The sequence below is a fragment of the Malaclemys terrapin genome, chromosome 1, assembly GCF_027887155.1.
Source record: "Malaclemys terrapin pileata isolate rMalTer1 chromosome 1, rMalTer1.hap1, whole genome shotgun sequence".
Lineage (NCBI taxonomy): Eukaryota > Metazoa > Chordata > Testudines > Emydidae > Malaclemys > Malaclemys terrapin.
Window position 1 is genome coordinate 156,173,536 of NC_071505.1, and position 24,250 is coordinate 156,197,785.

Genomic DNA, 24,250 nt, shown 5'->3' on the forward strand with positions numbered 1-24,250 from the left:
GAGTTCAATCCTTGAGGGGGCCACTTAGGGATCTGGGGCAAAAATCAGTACTTGGTCCTGCTAGTGAAGGCAGGGGGCTGGACTCGATGACCTTTCAAGGTCCCTTCCAGTTCTAGGAGATAGGAAATGCTACAGACATATTAGATACGATTCCAGAAAATGACTATCAAAATTTTCATGATATAACTAATTCACATGTAACTGGCACACATTCCTAAAACCTGTTAAAAAACACATTATCACCTCATGCAATATCGGAAATACTTGTTTAGAAACTGTTCTGCCTATATGTTCTGTAAGATAAACTTTCTCTTCCCTTATTAGCATTTTGCATATCTATGATGCCTGCCTTTCAGTGACTTCAAAGCATTTCACAAACACTAAGTTTCTCAACATCACCATAAAGGAGGTAGATACTATTGTCCCCATGTTATGGGTGGGTAAACTGAGGCACAGAAAGGTCTGATTTCCCAAGCTGCACAGTAGGTAATCATCAATTTGGAAATAAAACTCAAAAATCCTGAAGCAGCACCTGCTGTTTTAACCACTACATTTTACTCCCTCATATTAAAATTAATATTACTTGTACTACAGTAATGCCTGTAGACTCCAAATGTGCAAAGTGCTGTACATATACATAGTAATGGACAGTCTCTGCTCAAAGATCTTAGTCTAGATGAGACAAAGGGTGTGAGAGGAAGTATTATCCCCATTTTACAAATGAGAAATGAAGAGATTTAAATAATTTGGCCAACATTTCACAGACAGTCCTGTAGCAGTTGGGAATGGAACCCAGATCTTTTGTGTTCAAGTCCGGTGCCTTAACCATAGGACTATCCTTATACTCTCTCCTTTCCTCCTCCCCCCGAAAAAAGCAACTTAAAGAAAGCAGGATTTCTTGTTCATAATTTACCTGTTGCTGATACTTACCTGAAATCCTAATTGTAGGCAGGTTGTTTTGCTTTAACAGAACATTGACATAAGGTAGGGATATGTGCAGAAAGAGCAGATGAACTGTTAAACTATAGCCAGTTTCTCTTGAAAACAGCTTATTTAACAAATCAAGGGAAGGAAGACACAATGTATAAAATTAATAGAATTGTTCTTAAAGAGAGAATGATTTTCAAACCTTTGCTACATGTGATACCTGTTCTCAAAAGTTTATTTATTTATTGTAATAATAAGGAAGTTCTCTTCTCCCCACAGCTAGCTATATTTCCCTCCTTTTCCTGTAGAATAATAATGATTCATATTAGCTGGACAGAGTAAATTAACTGCTTACATGAAAATGTCAAGCCATTAATATTGACATATCTGTTTTTAATAAAGGGTTATTTCTTTACCCCTCACCAGGAGAAAATGAAAACAAATGAGCACACATTTATCACATCATACAAAGATAGGAATTAACACAAAATGTGTTTTAATATATGATCTGAAATAGTGATGAATAACCTAAAAAGTTGGTGAATGGTTGATAGTAGAGTCTACAGGATTTCCCATCCTCATTTGCTAATGCGGGCAGGTGTTAGGTTGAGAATTCTGTTTTCTCGTGGCAACATTCCCGCTAGTGAGGGGTGAAAAATAGATTATTCTTCAGATGGTCAACTCTCTTCTTTCTTTGGCTAGAGAGTGATACTTAAATCAGCATCTCGAACACTTTTTTTTCTTTTTGTATCATTCTGCCTTTTCACCCCTCTAGTGAGTGAGGAGGTAGGTATTTGAACTCGCTGCTCTTGAGAGGCAGATAGTTGCATTTCAATTAGAGCAGTGGTTCTCAAACTTTTGTACTGGTGACCCCTTTCACATAGCAAACCTCTGAGTGTGACCCCCTTATAAATTAAAAATACTTTTTTATATATTTAACACTATTATAAATGCTGGAGGCAAAGCGTGATTTGGGGTGGAGGTTGACAGCTCACGACCCCCCCATGTAATAACCTTGTGACCCCCTGTGGGATCCCGACCCCCAGTTTGAGAACCCCTGAACTAGACATCTGGACAGGCCACTACAGGATTGATTGAGCTGGTAAGTAGTAGGGAGCAATTTATTCAGCAGAGCAATTTAAGAAAAATCCTACTGTGTCTGAAATGGAGGTTTTATTACAATCATTGTAAGCTGAAACTCAGAGAAACTAATTCTCTAAATTCTGAAAGAGTTTTGAGTCCATTTTGAATATTGGTAGCTGGTAAAGTGTGAGTGACTTGAACTCTTCTATTAACCATTCAGATTGAAATTTAATTTTTGAGACTAAATTGTTACGCAAAAAATAAGACAATGGAATGTCTTCAGTTTGTTACCATTACACTGTTAACTGAATGGGAAAACAGAAATATTTTAATAACTAAAACAACACATTAAATTAGTGGAATGTTTCACTTGAAACTTCAACATACAGTAATAGAATTGCCCACATAGAGAGACTCAAGTGAACTACATTGATTGGGAGAGCTGTGTATTGAGTGGACTTAACTTAGCAGAAAGATCTGTCTTTATGGTCTTCCAAATTTATTTTGTCCTACTCCATACGATGATTTACCTCTCTTCCCTCCCCACTAGTTGCTTAATGTAAAAATTTTTATTCAGATGTACATGGAGATGTTTTAAAATCACTTTGATCAGTTCTATTAGAATAGTTAACAATTTTCTCTGTTTAGATTGAGGCACGCTCCTTCCCAAAGTGCCTTTCACAAAAGAATGTTTAAACTTTATTTTGATATTTAAATGTGGTGGCTTAAATTGTTAAAAAATGTTTAAAGTATTTGTTTATTCTCCACACCATCTGATCAGCTTTGATGTGGCCTCTTGTATGAGTGAAGGGATTACATGTTTCCTCTTAAGACACATGAAGTTATATTTTCTTCTTAGCTAAGAATTGCCAATGTAAGCCTAATGACTGGAGTATTAGGGTGTTTTCATAAACATTGTCTTGCTACTTGCTTTTTAGGGATTGTTTCCAGAAGGGGAGACCATTTCATCTATTTAGGCTTCTCATCCAGTATCATGAGCCTGAACTCTGCTCCTTTCTTGATACTAAGAAGATAACACCGGATTCGTATGCACTCAACTGGGTAATAAAGTGAAAGTAGGGAAACATAATGAAAAATAAATTTCTGTAGAAACTTTAAGTACAAACTGCTGAGCTATGGAGTAGTGATGCAAAAGGAATTTGGAGGGTTTTTTTGTTTGTTTTTTTTTTTAATCACTTCCCAAGTGTTCTGAAATAGAGGAAGAACACAAAGGTGTGTGTGTGGTATTATTATTATTATTATTTTTTTTTTTTTTTAGTATGTCACTTTTATAGTCTCTAGCCATTCCATTCCAAATAGAAGGTGAAATCTTGTGAACATTAGATCCTTACTGTAGAAATAAAACCTAAGCTATTGATACTAGGGATTGGAAGTGTTCGTATTAAGTATGAGTGGCAATGTCTGAATTGACTGCTACTTCCAAGAGGCGGTTAAATAGTACTGCATACTACTTCCCCAAGTATTCAGTTGTTTTGCATCTGCACATCAGTTCAGAGATTATGGATTAGAATTAAGGGCTAACTCCGTTTATAAATTCAAGTTATTGTTGTCTGTTTTTTTAAATTCCTCCCTCACTTAACTAAAATATTTGAATTGACAGAGCTAATACTAAGATAATTCTTTACAGGATTGCAGCCTAAGACTGTGTATCACTGTCTCTTAAAGAATTGGCCTCCCCCCCACCACCTTTAATTTGCTAATTAATATGACCTGGCACTTGTTTTGTAGTCACACATCATATTGAAGTCAGCGTGAATGTGCATCAAAAGACTGCAAGATCAAACTCGATAGTAGTGTAGGAAATCCAAAACTTTGTTTCTGGGACAATTTTCTTAAATTATATTTTGCAAGAGAAGTCTGTAAAATGTATATATAGTAAAGACACTGGTGGTAAACCATGAAACATACACCCTGACTGCTAGGATTTATTTTTGTATTCTTGGGCTCTACCAAGTTTTTCAAAGGTTCTTCACTTCAAGCTAGAAGAATAAAAAGCTATAAAACTGGGTATGAAATAGTACCTCTTTTAATTAGAGCTTTCTGTGCTGCTACCAACTTAATACTAACCTGCAGCAGGTAAAATATGATATTGATATATACACACAAATAAATAAAATCTAGCTTTGGCCAGTCAACATCTAAAGCAGCAGTCAGATTTGGCTGTAGTCTGTCTAGTATATTACTCCCTAGTGAAAGCATGTTTCAGTAACTTTTATATAGAAGATGTCAAAATCAAATTTTAGGGGGAAAAACACATTTTAGCTCAGTGTTTTTTCCTTGGCTCCTTCAGAATTGCTGTTGCCCTCAATATCCTACTTGTAGCAGTACTAGCTAAGAGGCTACTCTTAGATTTTCACTTTATTTTAAGAGGCTAAACTAGGATGACTTTTCTTTCTAAGGTCACTATATTTTGAGGGATTGGGAGTGGGGATTCAAACACACAAAAGTTTGTAAGAAACATCATTTATATCTGTCAGTGCACCATTGTCCTTCAAAGAAAGACCATTTTCAACAGAGCTTGACTGAAAATTGTTCAAACCTTCTGACCCTTATTACAACAGCAAATTGGGAGGTGTTAAACGCTCTCAAGATAGCTTTTAAAAGTAGGTGAAGTGCTATTGAAAGCCATGACTGTAGCAATCCCCCCATCTGGAGCACATCAGAAGGCTCAGCAAGCCCCTAAATCAGCCAAGTACTACGCCGTTCAGTTAAGTATCATTACAAATGTTGTCCGGCATGGAAGGAAATTCACAGCTTGTGTTCTTTCATCCACTTTGCACTTTCTGTGTAGTGGAAAGGATGCATTTTTTAAAAGTGTGTGTGCCCAAAGATTATTTTTTTTATAATGGTAATAAAACACTCCATTCCTGGCAGATAGATAGTAAATCAGTTATCAGCCTAATGATTTAAAACTTAAGTGGTGTGTCTCACTGCCAAACTAATGTGTGACCCTCTTTAACTTAAAGTCTGGTTCAACTGTGCAAAGTGACCATGTAAAAATGGCACCACCTTAATAGGTACACCGCTACCTCGATATAACACGACCCGATATAACACACATTCAGATATAACACGGTAAAGCAGTGCTCCGGGAGGGGGGAGGCTGCGCACACCGGTGGATCAAAGCAAGTTCAATATAACGCGGTTTCACCTATAATGCGGTAAGATTTTTTTGGCTCCCGAGGGCAGCGTTATATCGAGGTAGAGGTGTATTCACTGTTTCACAGTGTGTATTCAAAGTCATGTCTGCTTGCTTTACTGACTAAAATAAGTTCTGTCACTACTTTTTGTTAAGATTAGCCCTGCAGAGCCAACAAAACAGTAGGGAATTAATTCTATTATGGCTTACGCTTCATCAGAATTATTAACTAAGTTAAATTTCAAAACCTGTATTGCTGAAGGCATATGAGCCAGAAATAAGCCCAGCCCAACTTTCAGATCCCAAGTTGCGTTTGCAGGGCTGGCAGTAAAAAAAAAAAAAAAAAAAAAGAACACTTCAGCTGTGAAGTGAGCATATGTAAAAATAGAGAAACCATCTGGATCCCTACTATGCAACTTTTTCAAAAGTAATTTTTAAGGGTAGAATTACCCTTCAATGCACAGTGCAGATGTACAATTTCAAGTGACTTCAGTGTTTTTCTTTTAGCTAGCTTGTCTGTCTGTTAGCAATATTGTAGTCCTGCTAAAGTTGTTCCTGACTCTTTGCTTTCTTTCACGCTATTCCCCAACTTTTCAGCTTGGAAGCCTCTTTTCATATTACTGCTCAGCTGAAGTCACTCAGGCAATATGGGATGGATACCTACAACAAGCAGATCCATTTTTTATTTATTTCTTAATGTTAATCATCCTTGTCAATGCAAAGTGAGTACATAGTTGTTAATATGAATTCGTTGGTCTCACAGCTTTGTCCATATTTGGTGTTTATTTTTACTGACTTAATCCATGCTTGTGTTTCTACTATTTTCAGAGATGTTATTTTAACACAAGAATCAGACAGCAGAGAAGAAATGATAAGTACGTACTGCTCTTGTAATGCTGCTGCTAAAATAATCTTCCCCATTTGCCAGTCTGATTCCATCACTCCCTCAGCAAATCCCCTCACTAGCTGTTTCTTTTCATAGTGTTCCTGATTGTCACCTTCAAATCTCTGCATTGCAACACAGTTTCTGCCCATATTCTGCTTTCATATCTTCCTTCGTTCCCCCATCACTTTTTGCATCCTACCCATTCTTTTCTTGCGTTTCCCTTTCCTTCACCCACACTTGGCAGCATGCCTTTCTTCATGTGCTTGAAACAACCTCTCTATTCATGATCCAGTCCCCTCACTAACTCTTTCTCTTAGATGCTGTATGCACCCATTTTTGTGTTTGTTCTTTCCCCCTTGTCTTCATTTATATGAATTAGACTGTAGGCTCCTTGGGTAGGGATTTCATCTATTATATTTCTAAAGTTGGGTTCACGTCAATGAAAATGCTGGTCCATGAACTATTAAATCTATTTTTTTTTTTAAATAAATCCCGTAATACACAATAAAGTTGTTTTGGGTTATTTGCCATATTGGCATACACTGGTGAGTTGCGCCCTTTCATCGTGATGGATGGATAAGTGTCCAGTAGTCACTCAGAGTTTTTGGTGCTTTCCCTGGATCTTCCTGAGCTCTCTTTACTAGATGATGTATTGATTGAGGATTAAACTCTAAATTTAGATAGAAATCCACGAAACATGAGCAATTCTGAGTTGAAGCTCAAACATCTAGCAAATAACATGCATGTGTGTGGTGTGTTTCTGAGGTTCAGAAACATTTAAGGGGATAACAAATATTTCCTGCATTTTCTGGCTCCACCCATCTGTAACTAATGAGATTTGACTAGCAGTCCCATCCCATCACTCAACAATACAGGCAGCTTAGGAAGCCACCACTATATTCACAAATGTACTGGTAAATACCACATATTTTGAATATGTAACTTCCAAAACAACTATGTTCCTGAATGAGAGGATAAATTAACAAGTTAGTTGAAAAAATTAATTGTGTTGTGCTCTATTAAAAAAAGTATATTTTACTGTTTGAAAAGGCCACATGCAATGTTTTGTTTAAAATGTTTTAAGTATTAATTTCCGTATGTTGCATGTTACAGGATTCCTAGAAACTTCCCCAGCCAGTTTGGATATAGAAGATATAGAAGACCTTTTCTCTTTGGCACAATATTATTCTAGTAAAACTCCAGCTTCTTTCAGAAAGGTAATAGCCAAGCAGTTGAGGAAATTACTTTATAACTTGGTGATTTTTATGAACACTGAGCAATTCAGACAGGCCAAACTGAGACAGTAGTTCTCTGGCAGGGATCGGATAGCAATCTTGGATGTAATTTTGAGAAAGTGAGCAGAAAATGCTATTGAGATGAAGGATAAACAGGGCTCTTAGTATAGGGGATAGTTCTGCACTTCCGACTGTCAAAAGTAGTCCCACTGACTCCAGTGCAACTAATAACTTGTAACTGGTACTTACTACTTTTGGCTTACTTGTGCTTTCTTCTGAGCATGGTGTACAAATGTTTTGTGGTAGACAAGTAATGGGGATAATCAAAGGGGCAGGATTTCCTTAACACCAACTTTTGTTTGCTGAGATGAAAAAATGTTTTTTTAACCATGTTGACGCAACCGTAGTCATACAGGGCTGTCAAACGATTATTTTGACAAATTTGAATGTAAGGGAAGTCTGGCTGTTTTAATGGTTTTCAGAAATTCTCTGATGGAAAAACTCATGTGACCAAGATATGGCTGACTCTTATTTTTAACTTGTCTATAAAGTCCAATGTACACCTGTAACATTGTAGAAGTAACAATCTTAGATTGGAGTCTGATTTTTTTTTTTTTTTTGAAGTATAATAACTGCAATTAATGTTAAAGGTATTTTGTGTCTTACCATAATAGAACAACCACAGTCTCTTTGGCAGCAGCTTGTTGGGACTCAAGGATGACGACACAGACTTGAGCCAAGCTCTCTGTCTAGCAATTTCAGTATCTGAGATTCTTCAAGCAAATCAGCAACAAGGGGTCTGTAACTAGACATACTACATTACTGTTTTCCAAAAGGAGAGGAGAAATCTTTTATTTCCCCATCTAGCTGAAATCTTTTCTGGGAGCTGAAAATACAAGTTACTGTTTGCTGATTTAGAAATAATTCCGTGCCTTGAGATTCTAGCTTCCTTATAAAGGATTTCCTGGCCACAGTGCAGCCTTACTACAAGGGACAATGATTCCCCCCCCAACCCCCCCTAGCAGGCCTTTCATGGGAGGTGAGGAGCCTAGTGTGACATTCCCTTAATTTGATTTCCTTAAATAGGGATGCAGATTTACAAACAAAAACAAAACACACACTTGCACGCAAGTGCGCACACACAATATTTCAGTGGAAGATCAACTCTTTACCTGTGACTAAAATACTGCTACAAAAGAATCCTGCCTTTGGGTTGTGAAATGTTAATTTGTGCAATAGTTTGTAAGACCTATATACTAGCATGCAGAGACTTTACTCTCAATATTTTAGTATAATACATGAATAATGTTGTAGTTTGATGCAAGTCCAGTGTTTTGTCTTTAAAAAGGTACCTGCCTTTTTAATAACAGCTTTCTGGCCTCAATTCAGTAAAGCAATGAACATATGCTTACGTTTATCCCTTTTGAACTAAGCACTTAATCATATGCTTAGCTTTAATTTTATGTTGGTTCTGACTCCATTGTTATGTGCTATTAAGTAGGGGCTGCATTTCTTCCCAATGATGGGTAAAATGATTTCATTGTCATATAGCACTTGGAGTCTGTTGGAAATGAAAACTGCTGTATTAATGTAAGATCGCTGTTGGGGCATTATTGGTGGTGTTGCTATACTGCTTTAGCTGGGCGCTCCCACAATGAACATAGTTTTTTGCTAACTAGTAAGTCACATCAGGAGACCCATCCCTATAGCATAGGAGTCCTTACTTAAAAGAGATTGCATAACAAATCCATTTGAATGGTATGATTTTCCCAGTAATTATTTTAAACTTTAAATTAGTAAATCGCAACAGGTAAAATGTTTTTCTTTCAGGAAGGAGTAAGGTTCTTTGTAGTGGATTGTCGTCCTGCGGAACAATACAATGCTGGGCATTTATCAACAGCATTTCACCTAGACTCAGACTTGGTTAGTATGCTTTATGTTTTTGACAAAAGCTGTTCTTTAACTTCCTTAGTTAAAACAAAACTGAGAGAGAGATGTCTAGTTTCACAAACCATTGGTTCTCAAATTCTCGTCAATGGAGCACTTGGTGGTGGTCTTCAGTTTATACTCCCATGTTTCAGAAGTGAGCTTTTTCTAAAAGTCCTAGGTTTATTTGTTTTTTTTTAAAGTCTCCACCCATTTTGCCCCAGATATTTTCCCCTGAAATGTTATATTGGCAAATAGTATTCCTTAAAACTTAGTGTACATTTTATCTAAAACTAAATGTGTATTTACATTGTTGAGTTTACTGCCGGTAGCAGCCATCTTGCTGACAAATTTAATCTTTTGTGACACCCGGAGAAAGCCAACATAAGCAAAATCCTGGTGTCACAAAATCTCATCCTGCTTGGATGAGAACTCCAAATAATTTAGTAGGTGTCACTCTTCTTTGTCAGTACTAAAGCAAGACCACAGTGTGGCTTTATGGGGCACTGTGCTGCTGGCTCTCATGGTGCTATGAGAGAAGGTATGTTGGAGCTGATATCTATATTAAGTTACGTAGGTTATATAGGTTTCTTGCATTACAGCCAAACTTTCTTTAATATAAATTTATAAACCTATAGATACATCAAATACTTAAACTATAAGAAAAGATGTATATACAAGCAAGCAGGTTAGTCCTGTAGGCTACAGATGTAAAACTGAGATCCTGTTAACTTCATTACAGATCCCACTGGAATTTCTGTACAAGTGTGGGTGTGAACTCTTATTACACATTTTTGCCTTCTTGAAATTGTCTCTGCCATTTCGGTTGGGTGCCATAACATTATTCGCTTATTGTCTTAAACTGTCTTGTAGTGCAGTTGTTTCACCTCAGAGATGGCTGTTTTTTGTTGCTCAGTGAATACCATATACGTAGCTCATAAAGTGCTTTTTGATAATTTATTCATTCTGATCACAGAAGTGGGTGACTAGGCAACAAAATGGTAGATTAAATTTAATGTTGCTATGTGCAAAGTAATGTACATTGGCAAACTATCCCAACTATACATACAAAATGATGGGCTCTAAATTAGTGTTACCACTCAAGAAAGAGATCTTAGAGTGATCATGGATAGTTCTTTGAAAACATCTGCTTAATGTGCTGCAAGAGTGAAAAAAAAGCTAACAATGTTAGGAACCATTAGGAAAAGGATAGATAATGAAACAGAAAATATCATAATGCCACTATATAAATCCATGATATGCCCACACCTTGAATACTGCATGCAGTTCTGGTCACCCCATCTCAAAAAAGATATATTAGCATTGGAAAAAGTAGAGAGAAGAGCAACAAAAATGATTAGGGGTATGGAACAGCTTCCATACAAGGAGAGATGAAAAAGACTGGTACTGTTTAGCTTAGAAAAGAGACGACTAAGTGGGGATATGATAGGGGCCTCTAAAATCATGAAGGCTGTGGAGAAAGTGAATAGGGAAGTGTTTACCCCTTTGCATAGCACAAGAATCAGGGGTCACCCAATTATATTTATAGGCAGCAGGTTTAAAACAAACATAAGGAAATACTTCTTCACTCCATGCACAGTCAACCTGTGGAATTTTTGGGATGTTATGAAGGCCAAAATTATAACTGGGTTCAAAAAAGAATTAGATAAATTCATGGAAGATAGGTCCATCAGGGGCTATTAGCCAAGAGGATCAGGGACGCAACCCCATACTCTGGATGTCCCTAAACCTCAAACTGCCAGAAGCTGGGACTGAATGACAGAAGATGCATCATTTAATAATTGTCCTATTCTATTCATTCCCTCTAAAGCTTCTAGCACTGGCCACTGTAGGAAGACAGGATATTAGATGGCCCATTGGTCTGACCCTCGTATGGCCATTTTTATGTTGTTATGAGTGAAAGTTTTAATGTCCTTCATTTATATCACTAGTTTTCATGTTTCTGTAATATTGTTGTAATAATCAGAAGACAGTTACAACTGAATATTTAAATACAATTATTGTCTGTATAGTTAAGTTCTTTTTGCAAGTAAACCAATATTTATGTAGGAAAGAAACGTAAATATTTTCCTCTTGATGCATGTGGATAACAACTCCATGAGCCTTAATGGAATGTTTGTGTTCATTGAGGTAGAAATAGGCCCCTTTAACTGCTTAATGTTATAAAATAATACGTTTTATTAATCAAAATTATGTCCTTCAAACTGCTGTCCTCCCTTTTCAATATACTGGACATATTAAAATTGTCAGGCATTTAAATGAGATATAAACTGGGATTCATTGCTGTAGTTTTACAGTTGACTGGCTATAATTGCCCTTACTTGAATAAATAAGACAAACTGTCATATAACTGATGAAAACATGTTCAATTAATAAAAATAGCCTGTTGCAGTTTTATTTGTGCGTGTGTGGGTACATTGTGGAGGATTTAATGTAAGAAGCAGTATGTCCAAACAATTGCTGATTGAAAATAAAAGCTATTCAGGTAACCTAATACATTTTATTCACATGTACCAAGTGCAATACTTTCACCGGGGGAGTAAGCATTTGACTCCATGTAATTTATATATCGCTTTAATGGCAGGAAGTAGTGGGGTTTAACCAGTAATTAATAATTACAGCATTTGGCTGTAAGAGGATCTTGGTTCTAATTTGGGTTGAACTACTGACTTGCTGTGTCACCTTGAGCAAGTTGTTAGATCTTTGTGCCTCATTATTCAGTCCAACCAGAAAACTGGATTAAAAAAAAAAAATTTTTTTTTTTTCTTAAAACCTGTTGTGTAAACTGAATTTTTTTTTGATGGACTTAATTAAGTGTCCCTTCTTAAGCCCCTACCCCTGGAAGGGGGAGAAAAGTGTCATTGGGTTTGGAAAGTCCACTTTTCTTCCCCTTTTTGACAGGCTGCTCATGTTGTTGTTGCTATGATAAATCTGACCTGTAATGTATTCTGGTCTGTAGTATAGAGGCTAACACAATTTTAGCTTTTGAAGTGTACTGAGAACCCTTTCATCCATCTGGATATCTTAAACTTGTCAGTTTGTTTCAGGAGCTCAGACAGTTATGAGGTGTTACACAAGTAGCTTTTCCCTATATCTCTCATCTCCTCTTGTCACATCTCCCTCACCCCTCTCTGCTCTTCTCAGCAGCCCTCAGGTACCAATGTAAAAGCAATTCAGAAATGCCTAAAATAGAGCCCAGCCTCGCTGTCCAATTTGTGTCCTTCTCAAACTCTTATTTTTTGTGTCTTTTTGTACATCATCCTACAAACATGGAAAATCCTCCTGATTCCAACTTGCTACCTTACCACCTTTTCATTCAAGTCCTCCTTTAAAAAAGATTCAGTTTTTCTACTGTGTCAATAAAAATTGAGTTAATAAAAATCAAAAATATTCTGAGGGTTTTTTTCTCAGAAAGTCTTCTGTATGTGTCTTTGTTAGCTAATATGACCTCTGGGACACAGACTGTCTTTAATTTGCCTTGTAAAGTGCTGAGCACACAGTGCTTAGTGAATAACAAATAAATGAGAGCCCTGATGCGAGTGTGTGCGCGCGCGCGTGCGCTGACAAGTTGTATGCAAAGTAAATAGCTAACATTCTGTTTTTTATTCTTTAGATGCTCCAGAACCCATCAGAGTTTGCACTGTCTGTAAAATCCTTGTTAGAAGCACAGAAGCAATCCATTGAGTCTGGCTCCATAGCTAGTGGGGAGCATCTCTGTTTCATGGGAAGTGGCAGGGAAGAGGAGGACATGTATATGAACATGGTGTTGGCACACTTTTTACAGGTACAACTAGGATATTGGAATTATTGTTTGAACAACTGAAATTACGTTCTTTCACATATCGGTAAAATAGACTTTCTTTACACATTAACTGTTCTTATAACTACACATGGTTTTGAGCAGTCATTTAATGACAACCAAAATTAGTTGTTCACTTCAACCCAGATCTTGCCTTCCTTTAAACAAATACACAGTAGAGGATCTTGGCATCAGGAAAATCCAGCAAGGGTGCACTTGCACAGTTCTCGCCATATTATTCTACGGCGAGGTAAGATTCGTTCTTGCCCTTCCCTCATGCTCTTTCTTCTCCTCCCCTGGGAAGATACCTGGGATCCATCAGAGAGCTAAGGACATCGATATGGAGGTTATGCCTCCACCCGGTCTGACTTAGCCCTCCAGGATCCCTGGCTTAACTGGAACCACACTGTCAGAGTCCCTTCTCTACAGTCTGCTTCTAGGCTCTTATAAGGATTAGAGTCATATCTCAAGAAGCTCTGGAGGAAAGTTTAATGCAGTCTGAAGTTGCAGTATCTTACCTGAGGATTCCCCATAGAAATCCTCCAAAGCTATTGCTACCAGTGCTGTGATTTCACAGCTACCCTGGAGCCAGTCTGTAGAGATTCAGATAAGTGATGTGGGTTTTTTGGAATAATGATATGGTTTGGAATAGCATTTAGGGATTATAAATTTGTGTTGCAATAATGCTTCAGAATGGCTGTAACTGTACCATCTCCAGTTCTCTGTAAAAGCTGTGCATCGTGAGCTTCACTACGGTCATTCATACTTTCATTACATCCTGGCTAAAATGATTGTAATTAACTCGTACTTAATTTTCTTTTTAATTGATTCAGAAGCTGCCACAATTACAAAATTTTACTCCTGTAAAGAACATTAGTAATGCCAGCCTTTTGCAGTCTGCCATGAATTCAGTTCAAAGTGTAGCTGATGGCATCTTCAGAAATCAAATTCCAAGGGAAATGAGTTCTCTCTCCTACATCTCTCCAAAACTATTACATCTGAATACATAGTGACCTTAATTTCTTTTGGTGTCTTAGAGGAGTGCCAAATGGAAGGTTTTTCCATTAGTCAGTTCACTTTAACAATTTTGACTTCCCTTTATACCAGCTTTTCTTTTTGGATTTTTCCTCCACCTCATCCCCCATTGTTGGTGAGTGTGGCTGACTTTTCTGGGCCATCCCTTTTTTAATGTAGGTATTGTTTTAATTTATAGAGTGACTTAGATTCTTGAAGATGGAATTTACACAAGCTGAGATGTAATAAACATTTGTTTAAAAAGCTTTTCAGAACCATGCCATTAGGTAAAAATAAAATGATTGGCCTTCATGGAGTCAGTTATGCGTTGTGATAGCTGTGAAAACCATATATGGTACATACTGGGGCATTACAGTGAAGAAGAGGGAGCTGACTGCAACTTTGTGATGTGGAGGAAAGTCGAAAAGCAAGCAACAAAAATATGTATGATCTGGTACTTGCAGCATGCTTCTCTGCAGAATCAGGGCCTGAGTATCCCAAATAGTAAACACTCACATATGCTTAATTTTACTCCATGAGTAGTCCTATTGGTTTCAATAAGAGTATTCCAATGATTAAAGGTAAGCACATGTATAAGCTTCTGCAGGAATAAGGCATTAGACCATAACTTTATCACTCTAATTTTTAGAAGTAAGACTTCCTTGGTTCAAATTTATCCAGTAAAGTATGCTAAGCATATGTCCTACCCTTGGGGTAGGAACGCTGTTTTTCTGCCTTAAATTTGAAAATCCATGAGTGTCACAAATATGATTTCCAGTGTTTTTCTTGTTGCAGAAAAACAAGGAATATGTAAGCATTGCCAAAGGCGGATTCATGGGTAAGCTTTTGATTTTATAATGCCTTTTACATTCACTCTTGGCCTGACAAAGCTTTGAATGTGTTTTTTTTTTAATGCTGTTGGGATTACTGTTGGTAGTTGTTTGGCAATCAGTTAAATGGATGGCAAACATAGTTCATTCACTAGCTTTTTGTCATGTGCTGTTTGAACACTGTGCAATTGCATGTTCATTCTTGATTAGCTTTACGACTGTCACAGTGTATCCTGAATTCAGAATTAATCATGAATGGCTGGGAAGCTTCCCTCCCAATGGCTTTATCCTCCCTAGTGTTGTTTCTATGTATGTTAAAACAACTACAATGTTTCCTAATAATACTTGTTAACAGTGCTGTAATTCTTCACTACTTTGTTTTCTTAAGCATCAGTAACTAGGTTCCCGATGCTGCAATTTACAATGCATGGGTAGGCCACAATTGAAGTTAGTGAGGCTCTGCGTAAATGTAGGGGTCCGCTCATGTGCTAAATTGTAAGATCAGGACCTAATAGCTTCTACTTTGACTAATAGCACTATTTTGACACACTCTCCGTCTGTTAAAAAATGAAGCTGTCAATTACTTCCTGGTGCTTCTATGTTTTACATAATTTTTTTTCTGTCTTTTATTTCATTACAAAAAGTTTGTGTAGAGGCTCTGTAGTATTGAAAGGAGAAAGCAGTAGCAGGCGTAGCATTTGAACTTATCTGCGTTTTTGTAAATAACCTAGAGTAAATGTTGACATCAGCAGTCTGAAGTGAGACATGATCAAATTACTCATTCAAATGTGGCTCCGAACTTCTTTAAAAATGCCCTTTCTAACAGCACTCCAGCAGCACTTAGCAGACATCAATGTGGAAGGACCCGAAAATGGATATGGCCACTGGATTGCTAGTACCTCAGGCTCAAGAAGTAGCATAAACTCCTCTGTTGATGTAAGTGTATTTATAGATCAGGCTGTACATTTGAAAATGACAAGAAGTAGTGATATTTTTATGTGTGTTCTGTAGTGCCTTTCTATTCTATAAACTCAAAGTGCATGTTTTGATTAATTTAGGCCCCAATCTTGCAATTGGATCTGTGTGGAGATTCTTGCGCTTGTGTGGCACCTGTGCATATCTGATAGAAGGATTTGAGCCATAATTTATTGCTCTGTCCAATAGATGTAGATAAGATGGGTCCTAGATGGCCTGAATGTACCCTTCTCTTACCTCAAGTCTACCCTGCAGAGTGTATTGGTACAAATTATAATTGTTCTTAGTTATAATCTGCAATTAAATATACAGCTATCTTATATCCTGTTGGAAGTAGCCTGAGGTCATCTTGTCTTAGAAGAGAGAATCTTTAGAGGAAATCTCACATTGGTTGCATTTCAATAAAATATATGGAATAGATACCATTCTTAGATCTTCCTCATTTTGGGGGTATATACAATACATAAGGCTGAAGATGGGATGATAAGAAATCCTTTTGGAATTTCAAGAAATCTTCCCAAAGGTGTAGAAGAACTCAACCAGTTATTTACCAAGTCAGTGGCTGGTCCTTCCAAAACTGTTTCATAATCCCACATCAGGTCTATTACATATCTAATGCCACTTATTTCAGAAAGTGAGGTTGTTCAGGTTTAATGGGTTAGTGAAAACCAGTGGCAACATGACTTCAGCATGAGGTTGACCAGCCATCTCCAAGAAATGGTGCACTGGGAGGCTAAATTCTCCTTTATACCTGCATCTGAGGGATCCATAGGGTATGGAAGCCATGCTTTCATGGCACTTCTAATTCCTTCCTTACTTGGCATATTCCAAGAAACACATTCCCTGAATCTTCTGTGCCATTTCTAGTGGTAGGTAGAATATGGCTTTTAATTTTTATATACATTTACATTTTTACGTGGTTAGAACTGTTTCCTCTCAGTGGATTTTCAGAGCATGGTTCTAAGTAATGGAGCTTGGTAGCTTATTTTTTAAATGGTCTTTACTTTAGTCCTGTATGGCTGCCGTTCTTTTTAAATCCTATTTCCATGATAAACAATATTAATTGTCTATAGAACTTTCCTGTGAACAGTAGCAAGTGATCATGTTCAGTATGTTGTAGCTTTCCATTCTTAACAAATTACTGATAGTAAAAATGTTGTGTTACAATTAACTCTTGGAGCACTTACTTTTACAGGGTGATTCTCCTAATGGTTCAAGTGATGGAAAAGGAGTCAAGTCCTTGGTAAATAAAATGACTGTTGCTTTGAAGACTAAATCTGTGAATGTGAAAGAAAAAGTTATTAGTTTTATTGAAAATACATCAACTCCTGTGGACAGGTGGGTTATTTATATGTGATTGTGATTATCAGTGATGAATGCCTCCCCATTTCAACTGGATGTTTTTGCAAGTATGAAGATTAGACTAAATAATAAGAATCAAGAGAAGATACCTTTCAGTTTATCAGCCTTTGAGTGTGTTTTATTTGTCTTCTCTTCCCTCCCCCACTCCTTTTTTGGAATTTCCTTCACCAGCATTTGCAATATATCATCGTCTTAAAGCGTGACTAGTTTGCTGGCTCATAATTCCAAGGCCAGTAAACTGCCACTATATCACTAGACATGTTTCTTTGTTGTAAACTTATTAAAGGCATTTAGAATGGGTTTTTCAAAAGTGTGTGTTAGACTCCCATTGACTTCAGTATGAGCAGAGTTAAATCAACACTGAATACTCTTGAAAATCCCACCCTAAATCTTTATCTTAAAGAGTTTTGCTCATTTCACATGCATTTGCTTAAAGGTGAGGAGCTGAAACAAAGAGAAATATAAAAAGTACTTGTCCTGACTTCATGGCTTGAACTCAGAACTGGGATTCATGAACTCCTGGATTCTAAGCACAGTTCTAGCATAGACTTCCCCTTTCAGCTAGAGAGGTTTTCAGAGTCTTGTTTTCCCAACAATAAAACAGAACCCCTTGTGAAATCAATATTCCTGTGACAGTTTTAGTTTTAAAGTACATTTAAAGTTGAAGATCTGTTTTCTAAATATTTACTGTGAATCAGTCTAAATTTGGTAGCCTATTTTACAACTCTTCTTAAAAATTACTATAAGTCTTAATAGTTGCAAGGTTGTGAAAGACGGATGCTATTGAGTGTCCTTTACAGCACTGAGATATATTTACCTGTTAGTGGGGCTCAGGATGGCTGCTATAGTGAACAATGGTTCTCAAATCCTCACCTACTTAATTTTTAGTCCAACTAAAAGGATTGTTTGCAGCTTGGTTTCTCTGTTGCAATGATGCAATTACCACTTACAGCATGGTTTAGGGCAGAAGTATCTTGTAATAAAAATACCTTTGTTTCTGTTGCACCAAGCATTCAAATAAGGCTCATAAATCACATCTAATGTAGAAATGCCTCTTTAAAAGAATTTCTTCTAAGCTTTCTGTGGTCCCTGGCTAGGTCTGCTGAAATATTGTTGGGTTTGAGGATATGTAGGGGGAAATTGCTGAGCACTCATTTTTTTATACTAGGTTTTTTATTTTTTGTAATTATTTTGTTCTGTCCTCTGCCCCAATTTGCTATAGAATGTCTTTCAATCTTCCCTGGCCAGACAGAGCAAGCATGGAGCGGTAAGCCAATGAGTAGACCAATCGGATTAAAAACACCTTTGTGCTTTTTAGCATGACTTCACAATGTTTCTAAGCATTGGTCACACTGACATCTCTGAAATTCCATATATCAACTTTAAAAAGCTATGCTTCGTTTCAAACTGTTAACTTTTTCAAGTGCTATTCTGCAGGTAGGGGAAGAAAAGGGCTATATTTGCAGTGCTTGCTTATTCTCTTGGCTTTTATTCAGTCTTTAAGTTTCCTTCCTCTTTATTTTAAACTTTTTTTTTTTTAAATTAAGTCACTTCAGTTTTGCATTTCATTAATTATTTGTTGTAGGGAAAGGCGGCAGAAGCCTTTATTTAGCAGGCTTCGATTTTGAGCTTCAGAAGGAGAGACTTCAGCTTCAAAGGAGACGTATTACAAGCTGTTCAAAAAGTATCTTTAGAGCTCAGGGTGGTCTAAGACTCTTAAAGTTCTCTTGGAATTTTGTCAGCAAATTTAAAACTACTGCACGGTGGGTGAGGTAATATCTTATTGGATCAACTTTTGAGCTTTCACAGAACTCTTCTTCAGGTTAGCTGGAAATCTTCTCTCTCTCACCAACAGAAGTTGGTCCAATAAAAAATATTACCTCACCCACCTTCTCTCTCTGTGTATTCCAAGCACATTCTGGTGATGGAATATGCAGGTCAGAATGGAGATGGTCACACCAGCAAACAGAGCCAGAAAAACGGGCATACATCTCAACTCATTTCATTCCCAGAGTTAACTGTGTTCCACACAAATTTAGTATCCCTTCACTTTTAATGTTAAAATTATTTACATCAGAAATAATCATGAAACTGTGGTTATAAAAAGTTACATATGCAAAACGAAGGAATCCACAGCATTTTTGCACGAAAAATACTTTGGCCTCCCTAATTTTTGGGCCTTCGTCACACATTGCATCCCACATTTGAGTCTTGGCAGGTTGCGCTGTATGGAAGTAGGTGCTGAAAAAGTCATAGATTTTTTTTTTTTTTAATATCAGTTTTATTTTTAAGGATTTTGATTCACTTTTTTCTAGTAGATTTGCCCATTCTCTGAGAATGGGGGAACATCATGCTGGCTATGCTAGGTCACCCAGCATTACTAGAGAAGGGAGATGGTATAGGGTGAGCAAAAACAATAGTTAGTGTTAAGGGTATCCTTGTAGTCCTTGGAAAGAAACAGAAATGTCCCAGTAAAACTGAGACATACGGTTATTTCAGGATTTACAAAGCTACTTTAAAAAAAACAAACATAAAAACCTCTTAGGAAACATTAACATTAAACTATAAAATTGTTTCTTTGCAGCTTTTTAGTGTTGTACTTAGGGTGATTTATAACTGACAGACCATCCTGCCTTTTGTTTGTTATGAGGAAATATTGCTGCATTGAGTTTGCACTTGTCCCTTAAAGGAATATTGCTCCTCTACATTCAAATCATCTTTTTTTCCCCCTGGAAAGCTGTACTGACAATATTAACTAGTTAGAACCCAGGATAAATTAATGTACTAAGACTAGGCTTTTCTTAAAATTCCAGCTGTATAAAGTGGAAAGAAACTTTTTTGTCTCATTGATTCAGTCGTGGTAATTGTGTCTTTACTAGCAAAAACAGTCTGATTTTTGCAGGTTATCAACTGAATGGAATTAGATTAAATGAGATACCTGTACCACAAACTGGTCTCATTTAGTAATTCCTGTAGAATTTCCCATTTCTAGTTTAATGTGGTGCAAAATTTTATATAGTAGGCCTTTCTTTTTTGCTTTGGCTAACCTTACTCTGTTAATGCAAATATGACCTCTTTTAAACCCTAGCTATGAATTTCAATTAACACTATAAATATATAATCTTATTAAACATAACCTCCTCTTACCAAATCAGTAATCTACAGTTTTCTTCCTCATTCTCTCTTTTTTCTTAAAATTCCATATGCACAAAAGTCTAGCTAAATAATAAAATAGAATCACTGCCCTCTTGGATTGTCAGTGTCATTGATGCTTATTGTCTTAAGTCACTAATGAGCACATTTTTATATTGCTTTTTTTGTATAGCATATTTGTTTTTCCTCAATTAACAATTAGTTTTTCCATGTTCTTTCTCATTCAGTAACTTCTAATCATATAGTCCTAGAAGATATAGCAAGTTGTTAGACTTTCACGGATAGATAAATATCACCTTTCTTCGATATAGTACTAAAGGCACAGGTACCCTCTTGGACCCAGTTCAATAGATGTACGTAAATTAGTGTGCATCAATATATTGGCTCAAAACAGGAACAGAGCTTTATAGACGTTTAACTGAAGCAGATTTGTTTCCTTTTTGTATCTACGCAGTGTTATCCTTTTGGGAAAATCTCTCCGAGAGTGACCCTCTTGCCAGTCCAACGAACTGTCAAATGTACTCCTTTATATTCTCCATATTTTCCCTCCACCCCAATTTACAATCCTTCCAGAGCCATACAAAATGTTAAAATGTAATTCAGACAAACACTAGAGTGCTCTGCTGGGTATTTCAAAGCACCTCCTTAAGTGGTTTGGAATTTTAGTATGTTTTTGCTGTTCGAGAGAACGGTTAGAAGTTGTATGTAAGATGCAGGACTACCTGGTTTTCAGTTACAGTGCTTAAAAGTGTTCAGTCTGGCAAATAACCCCATGATCTGCTTTTACTAATCTGGTGCTTTCTGGGCCACTCCCAGCTTTCTTGCAGTAGACTTTGAGACTGTGGATTCTTCTCTGGTTGCACAGATACAGTCACATTTTGCTATTGCATGCTGCTATAGGAAATGTTGTACCATTGGATCTGAAAATATTTTTTTCTCTCCCCCCTGCCCTCTTCCCATGCCAACAGACATGTTAGCAGCAGTGACAGATTGGGAAAACCCTACCGTGGTGTAAAACCGGTATTCAGCATTGGAGACGAAGAAGAATATGATACTGGTACAGTAGGAAACTCTATTCTTATTTGAAGTCCCCTTAATTTAGACACATGCCATGACCTCTTTTCTATTTGACCGTCACAGGGTACCACTGTTGTCTATCAATAACTTCAAATTACATATTTTCTATTTACAAAAATATTTTTAAATAATTATTCTTACTATTGATCAGATTAGAGGGGCTTAATGATCAAGCAAGGACAGGGCCCCATTATGCTGGGCATTGTACAAACACAGAATAGTAGACAAACTCTACCCTGAAGAGTGGTTTTCCCCCCCTCCCCCTTTAACTGCCAACTCTGCAAATTCACCTTGGGGATCTGACAGTCAAACTGCATTCTCTTTTTCACTCATTGTTATAAAGGTCTTGCAAGCCCACATCTGTCATCACTTACACCCATGCAACCCTGTTAACCTCCACTGAGGTTAAACACTTTGGCCTGCAGTACCTTTTATTACTGGTGATAATGAGCAAGAAGAAAAAAATCCAATTTGATTGTCAGATCCTAGGTTGTCTGCTTGGCTGGCAGTTAGGCTGTGTGTATACTGCTCTGCAGTTTGGACTAGGAGTGTGTCAATAGGAGTGCACACCAGAGTGCTGTGCTGTAACTCCTCTGCATGGACACTGCAATCACAAACCAAAAGGTTTATAGTTCACATAAATGGCTGTTCAACCAGGACTACATGCTCCTTAGATGTGTACTGACTGTATCACTGATTGTCATTGAGTGCTGTAATCACATAGCTGCCGTCAGGATCGGCCCAAGTTTTTCCACTGTCAGTTCAGTAAATTCTGTCAGTGTGTTCTTGTACCCCAGAAAAATCTCTTTCCACACTTATATTTGCAAACAACTTGTGAAAGTTTTCTGCCATTTCCATTTGAGGATGTGATGTTACCAACTAGGGTGTATACAGTGGATATGATCAGGTAATTTAGGTCCACAATAAGGCTTTGTCTATAGTACTTATGTATTTTTTAATAAAATGTATTTAACAATGAGCTTTTTGGATTTTTTTAAATGTAACATTCTTTTTTAAAACAAATACTGCAGTATGAGAAAAACCAACATTGCACAAATATATTGTGCTAGTGCAGAAGAACAAAAAAAGTGAAACTATTTTCAGTGCCGTTACACTGGATTTACAACGGTGTAATTGAGAGCAGAATTTGTCCCATGGCTTCTAACTTCAATGTCCCTTCTTAAAAAATTACCTTTTTAGATGTGGATGTGCATAGCTACAACTCTAAATTGCCTTGAAATAAATATTCTAACTAGAGCATGCAAAAATAGCTTTGAAAAAGGAGTAATTAAAAGAATGGAGGTGAGAACGCAAATGTGGATGCAAGATGGTTGGATTTAGTAGGTAATGGTCTCCTTGCACTTTTGTGGTTTACACCAAACGTAGTGTTTGGAATTCTTCAGTGTTCTAATTGGGATATGAAACTTGCTTATTTTTATTTTTAATAAGCAATAACATTGTAAACATTGAAGAGTTGTCAAATGTTCTGTCTGTGTAAAAGTCAATTTTTCCTCTTCCATATAGATGAAATTGATAGTTCCTCGATGTCGGATGATGACCGAAAAGAGGTAGTCAACATCCACACATGGATAAATAAACCAGATGTGAAGCATCATTTCCCCTGTAATGAAGTGAAAGAAAATGGACACATGTTTCCTAGGTACTAAAGTACTGTCTATTCTTAAGAGTATGAAAAGCTATATGAAAAAGCTAGTGGTGGTGGTAAATTGTGTCTGGATATTGTCTATAATGATCAATAAGTGTCTGAGCCACTAAGTAACTAAGATCTGTAGTATTTATTATTTGTATTGTCACAGTGCCTAGGACCCCTAGTCATTATGCTAGGTGCTGTACAAATATGCTCCTTGAGTATTTCTACAGCATGTGTACAGAATTTTACTGCTATGATTACAATAGAAAGAATAGTACTAACTCCTTTGCAAAACAAGTTGTTTAGAAAATACTCTCAATAAGTTTGGGTTTATTTTCAGTATCGGGGCCCCAAACATCCAAGTGTGGCTGCACTCTGTCCTTGTCAATATCCATGCAAGAATGTATTGCAGAAGCACTTCTACCTCTAAATCAGGACACAATTGCAGTGACCTTTTTATCTGGTCATTAGGAGGTACTGGAGCCTGATGCATAGTGCATCGTCCCTTAGCTGACCCAAAGAGTATAACTGTAGGGACTTAACAAACTTGGGCTGTAGTGTAAAGCATGATGTCCTTTGCTCAAAACACTAAGTTGCTTAAAGTTGTGTTTTGCTCTTATTTAGAGAGACAGACAGAAAACTATTTTATATTTTTATTAAAAAGAATCTGATGGAAGATAAAACTCTAGAATGTGACCAACAATTTGACCAGAGACTGCAGTCAATGTTTCTCTGTTGCATTTTATCATAGTTCCAAAGAACTATACATTTAAATCACTGGAAAAGCTTATCCAGGAAGAAAACCAACACGCTTTTCAAAATTTTTTACCTAGGATGATAAAGCCCAAAAGCTGCAAATACTTATGCATGTGTGTAGGATGCAGGATCAGGACCTTTGAGTTGGCTCCATGTTAGCTATTAGTTCCTGAGAGACTGTGCCGTGTCAGTGTTCATTGACAAACTATATGGTTTTGCTATGTGCTATTGTTTGACTTCAGAAGCGCTTGCATTTCAGTTCTGAGAGAAGTTTGTAAAGTGTTTAGGAATTCTGAATTAAATATGCTGCATAAATATAAAACTGTTGGAATTTGAAAACTGTGTATTAGCTAGCTCATAGTCTGTTATCTTTAATATTAAACTTTCTGTATCTT

General features: G+C 36.9%; 1 protein-coding gene across 2 annotated transcripts in view; it reads left to right on the forward strand.

Moving 5' to 3' along the window:
• Window positions 1-24,250, forward strand: part of TBC1D23 (TBC1 domain family member 23) — a 48,633-nt gene that overhangs the window by 20,625 nt on the left and 3,758 nt on the right. The window contains exons 5-17 of one of the 2 annotated variants that reach the window (XM_054044837.1): window positions 2,949-3,072; window positions 5,768-5,892; window positions 5,999-6,045; window positions 7,170-7,273; window positions 7,966-8,088; window positions 9,122-9,214; window positions 12,852-13,022; window positions 14,847-14,889; window positions 15,708-15,817; window positions 17,052-17,194; window positions 18,441-18,485; window positions 21,340-21,428; window positions 22,973-23,108. In XM_054044837.1, coding sequence (XP_053900812.1) covers window positions 2,949-3,072; window positions 5,768-5,892; window positions 5,999-6,045; window positions 7,170-7,273; window positions 7,966-8,088; window positions 9,122-9,214; window positions 12,852-13,022; window positions 14,847-14,889; window positions 15,708-15,817; window positions 17,052-17,194; window positions 18,441-18,485; window positions 21,340-21,428; window positions 22,973-23,108 — 1,353 coding nt within the window. The remainder of the gene's footprint in view (window positions 1-2,948; window positions 3,073-5,767; window positions 5,893-5,998; window positions 6,046-7,169; window positions 7,274-7,965; window positions 8,089-9,121; window positions 9,215-12,851; window positions 13,023-14,846; window positions 14,890-15,707; window positions 15,818-17,051; window positions 17,195-18,440; window positions 18,486-21,339; window positions 21,429-22,972; window positions 23,109-24,250) is intronic. The other variant, XM_054044846.1, reaches the window with a different exon arrangement.